The following is an 11,123-nucleotide window of genomic DNA, read 5'->3' as shown; positions in this document are numbered from 1 at the left end:
TTCAACAAAAAGGAGAGGACATTCATCACAATTACAAAGAGATAGGGGACAAAGGGTCCCCTTGTCTAACCCCTCTAGCACCTTCAAAATATCCCACCAAACTACCATTTAAAGCAATTGAATATCTAGGGGTGGTGACACATTCCTTAATCCAACCATAAAATATGACATGCAACCCCAAAGCTTCAAGAACAACCATCAAAAAGTTCCAGCAAATTGAATCAAAAGCTTTTTGCAAATCTATTTTTATAGAGCATCTAGGAGATAAATTCATTCTAGAATACCCCCTAACAATCTCCTGGGCAAGCAAAATATTATCAACAATATTTTTGCCTTTAAAAAATACTGATTGATTAAGGGAAATCATACTAGGGAAATAGGTTGCTAACCTAGTAGCCAGAATTCTAGTGATTGTCTTGTAGATCACTGAACAGTAGGAAAATGGCCTAAAATCCTTTGACATACAAGCATTCAAGGATTTTGGCACCAAATCAATGATGGTAGCGTTAAAAGCAGGTAGGAGAGAAGCAGTTTGAAGGAAATACCTTATAGCATCAAGGAAGTCCTTACTAACAATTTCCCAGGTTACCTTGAAAAACTAAGAAGTAAAGCCATCTGGACCAGGACTTTTGTCCTTTCCTTGCCTACAAAGTGCTTCTTTGATCTCTTTATCAGTAACCTCAGCAACAAGGAAATCAGCAGCTCCTTCAGGTAGAGAAAAATTCAGCAAAGGCTTCAAATACTCAACAGAACAACCCCTAGCCAAGGGGTCAACAGTACCAATAAGGTTCTTGAAGAACTTAACCAATTCAACAACCATATCATCAAAAGTTTCATGGTATACCCCATTTTCATATTTAATGATTCTGATGGTATTTCTCTTCTTATTTGATTCCACTCTCTGGTGAAAAAATCTGGTATTAAAATCTCCTTCTTGCAGCTGGTGAGCCTTTGCTTTTTGCTTATAGAACTCAGCTTCAGCAGCTTCTAAGGCAATTAAATCTGTCTGAATCATCATATCCTCATCTAGCCTCTTTTGATCATCATGAACAAGGTTATGGATCTGAATAGATTTAAGTTCTGCTCTCTTTCCAGCAACTGTAGCAGATATATCTTAAAAATGGATCATATTAAACTCCTTTAGCAGAGGCTTTAATCTTTTCATTTTATTGAAAAGAATTTGCATAGCATTGCCTGTACACTGCTCTTGCCAGGACTCCTTAATAACCCTAAAAAACCCTCATTTGCAGTCCAGCAATTGAAAAATTTAAAAGGCTTAGACCTGTGAACTTGAGCATTCTTCTGGGTCCAAACTATCCCAGGGCAGTGATCAGAGACCCCCTGTGCTTGGAATTCCACTGATGAGTCAGAAAATTCCAACAACCACTGAGAATTAGTTAAAATCCTGTCTAACTTTCTAACCAAGTAGGAACCACCCTTCTTATTAGACCAGGTGTAGAGTGGACCAGTAAAAGGGTGATCTTGTAGTTCTAAATCCACCAAATAACCCTTGAAATCATCCATATCAGTTGTACTGTGTAAACCCATAGTATCAAAGTGAGACCTCTCCTGAGCATTTACAATAATGTTGAAATCTCCCCTAATTATCCAAGAAGAAGAGCCAACTACAGTTTCAAGAAGCTTCAAATGCTCCCACATGCTCCTCCTAGCCATATTTTTATTGCTGTCATACACTGCAGTGATAACTAACTTGTGGCCAGCCATATCACCTACAATAGATAGGGCCTGATCACAACCATTTAAAACAGAAAAGGAAAGGTATTTTTTTCCAAAGCACCCAAAGCCTACCCCCATCAGAGTAATCATAGTTAGTAGCTAAATTCCAGTCAGCAGACAGAGGGGCTACAACCTTAGAAAAATTGGCATTTCTAACTCTGGTTTCCATAAAACAAACCACATCAACTCTTAACATATCCAATCTCCTCATCAGTTTACCTAGCTTAAGACAATTATTGATCCCCCTTACATTCCAAAAACTAAAGATCATTAATTAGAAATAGGAAAGTCACCCCTACTAGCTTCAACATTGACCTCTGAACCTTTAACCTTTTCCAAATGATCTTTCTTTTTAGCTTTAATTTCATTGAGAAGCATGGTCCCCCCCCCAGAGATGCTACCCGAGCCTTCCTAGGTCCCTCAATAACACCACCTCTAGCCATACTCTCCATTTTACTAGAAGAGCCAGCATTGTCTTTTATCTTTCCCCTAGCCTTCTTCTTAGGGATCAATGAATCCTGCAGAGATAGTAAATCGCCACCATAACTAAGATTTAACCCAGTTCCTATAGGTAAGGTCATACTAGCAGCCCCTAAATGATCTTCAATACCATAGGAGATGCTTTGCTTAGAAGACTTCCCAGCAGTGCCATCAAAATCACCTAACACAGGAACTTGAACATCAACCATACTTCCTTGCAGAGTGCCATTAGTATTGTCCTGAGGAGGATGAACATGTATATTCTCAATACCCTGCATAACTTTTCCAGAACCTTGAACCTGATCAATAACAGCTTCCCTTGCCTCTTGCAAAGGGCCAACATTAGTTTCCTGAAGAGCATGAATAAAAATAACCTCATCAGTACCAACTTGCAATTCTGCAATCCTTAATACTTCTCCACTGGGGCTGGTCTTCTGTAGAACAAAGCAAGAAGAACCAGCCATCCCCTCCTTATCAGAAGAACCAGGATTATTAGGACTCACTTTTTTCCTCCAGACTTGAGCTTCCTTACTCTTCAGGGGTCCTTTATGCACTTCAACACAATTACTAACAAGATGCCAAAAGTTTTACATTGCACACAAAACTTAGGAAACCATGGGATATAAACCCTGACTTTCACTAAAGAACCATCCCTTAGAGCTACATGGATCACCTCAGGGATAATTTCCCCAGCTTTCACCTCTACGCAGACTTTGGCGAATTCAAGTCTCTCCTTGGAGGCAGTAACAGAATCAGTGTACAATGGAATCCCCACAGCACTGTCAATATAACTGAGACCCAATCTAGAAAACAGTTCTAAAGGAACATTGTATAGTTGAATCCAGATAGGCATTTGTTTAAGATCGAAATCTAATTTCTTTAAACTAGGTTCACATCTCCTAAGCACAAGACGCTTGTTTTGAATGTGCCAAGGGCCATTCTCAAGCACCTAGTCTCGAAAGTCCGCATTAGAAAAAGAAAAAACATAAAGATTATGCCAAACTAAACTGACCTTAATTTTTGAAGATTTCCCCCATAAGATCTCTGCTATTTTTTGCATGGAACCAAAGTTTAGAGCATCACCAATAAACTGCCCCACCACCGCACAGTCCCATTCAGCAATCCCCTCATCAATAACGCCGGGAGGAGGAATGACAGTAGGAATCCCCTCAAGAATTTCAGGCGAGAAAAATTCTAGGGATTGTTCCTTAGTTCCACGGAAGAGCTTTCGCCAATCAAACTCAGAAGACAGAGATTCCATAAAATAGAAAATCAGCAAACCGATTACACCCAAAATCAATAGAAAAGAAACAACGATCAGCACCGAAGGAGCAAATCCGAGAGCCCATTAGACATGCTATCGTGCGCCCAGAGCAGTTCCATGGCAGTTTTTCTTTCTTTTTGCAAGTTTTAATTTTTTGTTCAATGTATTGTTTTAATATTTACTTTGTTTATTATACTATTTTTAGTTAATCATTAACATATTTCATTATATTTTGTAGGTTGCTTAATTTTTTTAAATGATAACAATTCTTTAATATGAAAATGTGATATTTTACTCTTTTTATTATTGAACATTGTATTAGTTTTTATGTGTAGTGTATAACCAAATATTCTTATTGTAGTAAATCCATATTTAGTCTTGGCTAATATGGTAAATTATTTTTTTTATAATATATTATTGTTTTCTTATTAAGTGATTATCAATATACAATTTGCACTTGTTAGAATTATTATTATTATCCATTTTTAAATTAATGTAATTATTTGAATTATATTAATTATTATTTTTGCATTAATTATTGAAATAAAATTAGATTTATAATATTTTGGAGGGAATGAAAATTTTCTAGTAGATTCCCGAGAATTTTTCCTTTTTTTTAAAAAAAATAAGATTTAATTTTTCCGACGGAATAAATATACTCCATCGAAAGTTAAAAAATTCAGTTTTTTTTTGTTTTTTAATATTTTGGCGGAAAAGATTTATTCTGTCGGAAGCATAAAATATAATATTTTATATATATAATTTTTCAACGAATTTTAAATGTTTCGTCAGTAAATTTACTGACGGATTCTATCAGTACATTTATGGTGGATTACTTTATTTCATTGAAAATTTGAGTTTGACCACTCTCTTCCCTCAAAAATACAAATTCTGTAACAAATTCTCTCGAAATTCCATCAGCAATTACATTTTTTTTTGTAGTATTAGAGTTACTAAGTCAAAATTGCGGTTCTGTTAAATACAAAATCTAAAACAAAACGTATCAGAATATTTATTACTTTCATTAGTTTGATACTTGTGTTACGGAGTCGTAGAGAAAAAGAATAATATGAATCGTACCAGCTGGAATCATTTTGGAATATTTATTCCTTTCGTTAGTGTTCTGACGAACGTATAATGATCTTCGGTCTCTAAGTAACTCCATACGCGCGATCTTGTCTTTTGCCCAAAACTTATCGAAAGAAAATTTTCTTTTAAAAGATGGTCCCCCCTTCCACAACTATATCTACCTCCTCCCCCTGTTTCATGAATTACAACATTCAACATTACGCGGTCAGTTCTTTGTTGCATCTTCCTCAAATGGTCTGTTTTCTGTGTTTTGAACTAATACTATGTTTAATTACCTTTTGTTGAGTTCCAACTGACCTTTTTTTTTGTCTGGTTCACATAGGATCTAGACTGGCACCAGGTTATGGAGCTCATCCAACGCCTCTTTGAAGCTGAATTAGGAAAGAAGAGGGAGAGAACAAGGGTAATGGAAGAGCGGCTGAGGGCTGATATAGCTGCCTTGGACGCAAAGGAAAATGAGCGTTTGATGCTTGCGAGTGAGAGGGATCAAAAGCTCGCGGTCAAAAAAGCTGTGGACAAATTGGTCTCTGAGTTTCTTCAAGCAGAGGGTAACAAGAATTTTGATGCCCAGAAAGCTATGGAGAAGGACATTGTAGCTTTGATGAGCCCAGACGGTGGCGATGGCGGCAACACAGGAGGATCTGATAGCAGCGTTAACGGTGTGGCAATTATGGTAGGAAAGGACGGTGACGGTCAGTGATATTAGCAACTAGAAACGGCGGTGACACTACGGCGGCTCCGATTACCTGAAATAAGGATGACGGTGAATTACTGTACGTTAGTATGATAGAAAAGAAAAAATACCAGTTTTAATTCGTTCACGCGAACTATTTCCCTCTTGCGTTAAAAGTAAAGTATGTTTTATTTATGTGTGCCAAATTTGGGAGTTGCCACTCAAAACAAAATGGGATTTTGCATTAATAATTAGTTTATAAATACATCTTTATTTATGTTTTTTTGTTAGTGAAAGGCTGTCATGTGGAAATGGGATAACGTTGGATTTGTTATAAGATATTAAATCAGAGATGGGAGGCTTTTGAAGTTTATGGGAAGGTTTCATGTTTTGCAATCTTAAAATAAACATTTATCTTGATTCAATTGTTGAATGTTGTGTTTATATTTAAATCTTAAATCTTAAATTTCAATTTCTTATTTTATTTTAAAAATATCTTAATTAAATTATATTTTAATTTTTATATATATAATAGTATCTTAAATTTATATAAAATTAAAAGAATTTTACATTGTGTGAGTAGACCTTAACCTTTTATATATATATGGCCTCTATTATAAGACTTATAGGTTAGTCCTCTATATCTTATTTTATTTTTTATCAATAAAATGATGACACATGTCATCATCTTCTATATGAAGAGATTAAATTTATTCAATTAATTTTAATTAAAATTTAACATTAAATTAATAAAATATACAAGTAATGAGGACTAAATATATTATTATACAAATTTAATTAACAATCATGTCAACATTTATGTTTACGGGTAATAATTAATGATCTAAATGAAACTAAATTATCATTAAAAAATAAAACTAAATTCAAATTTTAATAAATTCAAATTTTTATTCAATGATCAAACTATAATCAATCTCATAATATAATTACTATAATCAATGTACAATAAGGCTTGATGAACGGAAAAAAAAACAAAGAGAAAGACAACAAAACAAGGAAAAGCAAGATAGAATTTGAGTGAACGTTTTGATTGTATTTATAAAAAAAATAATGATGCACATAAGGTAGAAAAGACATGTAACTCCTAGATCTGGCCTATACATTACGATTAGATCTAGCGGATTACAAGAAATTTCTTAAAATGTTCTTCAATATTTTAAAATTATAATATAATCAAAACAATAATATAAACATAAAACATCATGCGTAAATACAAAATACCAAGTAACCATTATCGAAGTAATTCAAACATCATTAATAAAGCAAGATACACCATAAAATAAGTATCTCAAAACATAGACACATGTCACCCAAAATAAAGACAATCCGAAAGATAGAAACATTACAATAAAATATGATACATGTTGTGTCAATCTTCCAAGTGTCAAGTTCGGGGTGCCTATCCAAAAGTATTTGAAAGGGGAAAGTTGAGAGAGTGAGTAAAGGAGCTCAGTGTGTTCCAAAAAGTGCAAAATAAAAATTACTAAAAAGTTTAGGAAAGTAGTTCAGTAAAATATCATAAAAGTGTCAATGAGGTTATTTAAAACCCATAAATATCTTTCACCCGTACAGCGAAATGTAGTCTCCCAAAATTGCATCCATAAGGACTCACCCTATACCTATTGGGTACAGGTGTCAACCTAAGAGAGTACCTTGGGGCCTAAGAGCCTACTCAACGGTCACATTAGGTCTATAAGGAATTATCAGCTTGCTCGAAGTTGAACCTGCAAAACTCCATAATACATACCAAAGAGTACCCCAACAAAACAATTTCAGATAGTAAACGTTAATATCATAATTCTTTTAATCAAACATATTTATATTTTTCAGTCAAATCGATAATCAAATAATATGCATCATGCAATCATAGTTTGTAATCAGTAAAAGAATCAGGATTTCAATCAAATAATTCAATCATAAATCAAAACATATAGAACAATCATATTTTAAAGGATATAAAATAGTCATATAGCACATAAGGAACACACCTCGTAAAATGGGATCAATCCGGAAAGTCTACTAAATATCGGTCTCGCCACGCTATACAACAGTGCTCGAACTTAAGTCATAATGAAACAAGGTTATTAAAGAATTAATATTTTAATCCAATTAACCAAATAAATTTACAAAACCTTACTGGTAATTTTGTGCTTGTGCAATCGAATGGATTGGGAGGAGCTGGGTTGACCTAACGAACGATCAAGAGAATCATGAGTACCTTCAAAAAACAACATTATAAATCAGTCATTGTCCTTAGTTTAAATGTGCTTGAATACAATAGTTAAATACATATGCATGTTCAGGGTTCCAAGTTTCAGTTGAAGGCTTTCGGGTTAGAATTTAGAAAAACATACCATAAAATAAAACTCAAGATGTCGAAAAACTTAAAGCATGATTTTTTTGAAAAGTAAACTTTTGGTTAAAGTAAACTCTGGTCAAAGTCAATGGTTCAATTCAGTCAATAGGATGGTTCAAGGTCAATAGGTCGGGTCAATTCAATGGGTCTGACTGTTTTAGTTGACTTAGATCGGTTCAGGATGACTCGAACTATTTCAAGTTGGCTCGAACCAGTTCTAGAAGTTTTTTAGCCAATGGAGGAGCCTCATGTGTAGAGGCGACATGTGAGATGGTGAAATGGTCGACAACGGAAGGTTGATCATTTAAGATGCACTAATTCTCTATAATCAATCCATATCAACCAAAATATCCAAACAAAAATTAAAGAAACATAATCGAAACGGTGATCAGGAGCTTACCCAATGACGGACGATAATGGAGCAATGACGGGCTGAGAAAACCACTTAGGTTTTTATTGGTACAACCCAAGAAGCATGATGGCTATGACGGTGCAATGCACGGGTGATGGAATCGACTTGAATCGAAGAAATCAGAGGTGATTGTTTAGGCTTCAGACGAGACTTCATGGGGCTCTCTATGTTAAACGGTGGCGATCCATGATAAGTTGTCGATAGGGTTTTGATCATAGATTGGTGGCGAACACTCTGGTGGTGGCTGTGCACAACATGACTTATTGGAGAAGGGTGGACGACGTTGGGCAGGGCGACGAGGATGATGGATTTCTTTGGGAATTTAGGCTTTTCGTGACTATGTTTGAATCAAATCTGAACTGATTTTTGGGTTTTTTAAAATATAACATGTTGATTAAATAAAATAAATTTAAGTTATTGTTACTAATAAAGCCCTAGCCTAAATGATAGAGGCGTGACACACCATTCCTAATGTCATGAGTTCAATCTTAATTAGCTACATCCTTCTATTTTTTTTTATTTTCTTGGCTGACATGAGTTGGGTAAACTCAAGGTTAGGTCCTTGAATATTTTGGAAATATGAAAATAACCTAAAATTTTTAGAATCTTGCAATTTGGTCCCTAGTAATAATTAATTCAATATTATTAATAAAAAATAAAATTTAGGGGTGTGACAACTCTCCCCTAAAGAAAATTTCATCCTTGAAATTTATTTGAATCAAACATATGCGGAAAATGAGTCTTCATTGATTCCTATATCTCTCAAGTATCTTTTGTGGGACTATTTTTACTCCATCAAACCTTTATAATTGGAATATGCATATTCCGAAGAACTCTCTTGTCCCGATTCAAAATCTAAACATGCTCCTCATCATACGATAAATTTGGTCTCAACTTGAATCCTCATTATTAATAATATGACTCAGATCCAAACGGTAAAGCTTCAACATAAAAAACATCATGAATATTGCTAAGCTAGGGAGGTAACTAGAGTTGGTAAGCAACATGTCTGACTTTTTTCAGAATACCATAGAGTCCAATAAACCTCGAACTTAACTTACCCTTACATCCAAATCTCAGCACCTTCCTCAATGGAGATACTTTCAAAAATATATGATTACTAACCTCAAACTCAATATCTTCCCTCTTATGATCAGGATAAGACTTATGTCTGTCAAACACATCTCTCATGAAATCAAAAATCAATCTGACAGTATCCTTAGTCTCTCTTACTAACTCTGGACCTAAAGTTTTCCTATCACGTAGCTCAGTCTAACAGATAAAATTTCCACATCTACACCCATATGGAGCCCCATACAGTGCCATATGAATAATAGCATGATAACTATTATTGTAAGTAAAATCAACCAAAGGCAAGAAGTCCTCCTAACTACCATGAAAGTCAATCACGTAACCCCATGACATGTCCTCCAAAACTTGAATCACTCTTTTAGACTAACTATCAGTATGTAGATGAAAAGCTATACTTAAATTCAGACGAGTACCTAGAGCCTCATACAAAGCCTTCTAAAATCTCGAAGTAAATCTAGAATTTGGGTCTGGAATGATAGATAAATGAATGTCATACAATCTAACAATCTCTAAGATATACAATATAGTTAACTTGTCCAGAGAATAATTAACTTGAACAACGATAAAATGAGTTGACTTGTTGAGTCTATCAACAATCACCCAGATTATTTACTTTTTCGAATGAGTCAGGGGTAGACCAGTAACAAATTCCATTTTGATACTCTCTCATTTCTACTAAGGAATATTTATAGGCTGCAATATACCAGATGAATGTTGATGTTCTTCTTTAACTTGCTGACAAGTTAGACACCTAGCCATATAATCAGAAATATATTTCTTCATACCAACCTAACGATATCTCTCTCTGATTTTGATACATCTTATCTCCACCTAGATGCATGGAATAAGGATTACAATGAGCCTCACTAAGGATAACTCGTCTCACCTCTGCATCATCAGGCACACAATAGTGACCCTTGAAGCACAAAATAACATCCTAGTCAAAATCATAATTTGTGATGTATCCATGCTCAACTTGCTCAATAATGGAAAGCAATGACCTATCTAGCATAGCTTGGATTAATCTCCTCGGCCAAGGTAGGCTTAATTTATAACTTTACTAACATAATGATCATCATATAACTTCATATTGGCAAGTAATGACCTCATATTTGATATTATTTTACGACTCAAAGTATCAACAATAACATTAGCTTTACCCGAATGATAATTAATCTCACAATCATAGTCCTTGAGAAGCTCGAGCCAATGACTCTACCTTAGATTAAGTCCTTCTAAGTAAGAAGACGCTTCAAACTCTTGTGATCAGTAAAGATATAAAACTTATCCCAGTAATGATAATGCCTCCATATCTTCAAAGCAAAGACCACAGTTTTTAACTCTAGATCATGGGTCATGTAATTACACTCATGCGACCTTGGCTAACAGGACGCATAACCGACTACCCTCACTTCCTGCATCAAAACACAACCAAGTCCAGAGTGTGAAGCATCACTATAGACCGTGAAATCCTTTCCAAACTCAGGTTGAGTCAAAGCTGGAGATTGAGTCAAAGTTGTCTTCAATTTATTGAAACTCTCCATATGTGCATCACTCCAGAAAAAAAGGAACATTCTTCCTTAGAAGCTTTGTCAAAAGGGAAGTAATGATGGAAAAGCCCTCGATAAAATGTCTATAGTACCAGTTAAACCCAAGAAACTACGGATGTTAGAGACATTCTTGAGTTGATTCCAACTTACTACGGCCTCAATCTTACTTGGATCCACCTGAATACTTCTAACATATACAATATGCACAAGAAAAGTCACCTCCCAAAGTCATAATTCACATTTTATTAGTTCGACATATAAACAATCCTCTTTCAGCGTCCGTAGAAAAATCCTCCAGTGCTTATCATGTTCTATCTTTTTTTGGGAATAGACCAGAATATTATCAATAAACACCACTATAAACTAGTCTTAGTATGGTCGAAACACACGGTTCATCAAATCCATAAAGGCCACTGGAGCATTATTCAAAATAAATGGCATCACCTAAA

At 34.8% G+C, this 11,123-nt stretch overlaps 2 protein-coding genes across 2 annotated transcripts; one reads left to right on the top strand and one right to left on the bottom strand.

The window, feature by feature from the left end:
• Positions 1–598: 598 nt before the first annotated feature.
• On the bottom strand, positions 599–3,478 carry LOC120154979. Its single transcript, XM_039166577.1, has 6 exons — positions 3,230–3,478; positions 2,866–3,166; positions 2,053–2,770; positions 1,810–1,895; positions 1,239–1,730; positions 599–1,098 (listed from the first exon to the last, which is right to left on the bottom strand). The coding sequence occupies exons 1-6, from the start codon at positions 3,476–3,478 to the stop codon at positions 599–601; spliced, it is 2,346 nt and encodes a 781-aa protein (XP_039022508.1).
• A 1,249-nt stretch (positions 3,479–4,727) lies between these two features.
• On the top strand, positions 4,728–5,338 carry LOC120154975. Its single transcript, XM_039166574.1, has 2 exons — positions 4,728–4,804; positions 4,893–5,338. Exons 1-2 carry the CDS (start codon positions 4,748–4,750, stop codon positions 5,268–5,270), a joined length of 435 nt encoding a protein of 144 aa, XP_039022505.1. The 5' UTR covers positions 4,728–4,747; the 3' UTR covers positions 5,271–5,338.
• Positions 5,339–11,123: the final 5,785 nt, after the last annotated feature.

This window comes from Hibiscus syriacus, unplaced genomic scaffold (assembly GCF_006381635.1).
Source record: "Hibiscus syriacus cultivar Baekdansim isolate YM2019G1 unplaced genomic scaffold, ASM638163v2 tig00111156_pilon, whole genome shotgun sequence".
Classification (NCBI taxonomy): Eukaryota; Viridiplantae; Streptophyta; class Magnoliopsida; order Malvales; family Malvaceae; genus Hibiscus; species Hibiscus syriacus.
This window is presented reverse-complemented; position numbering and strand designations above follow the sequence as displayed.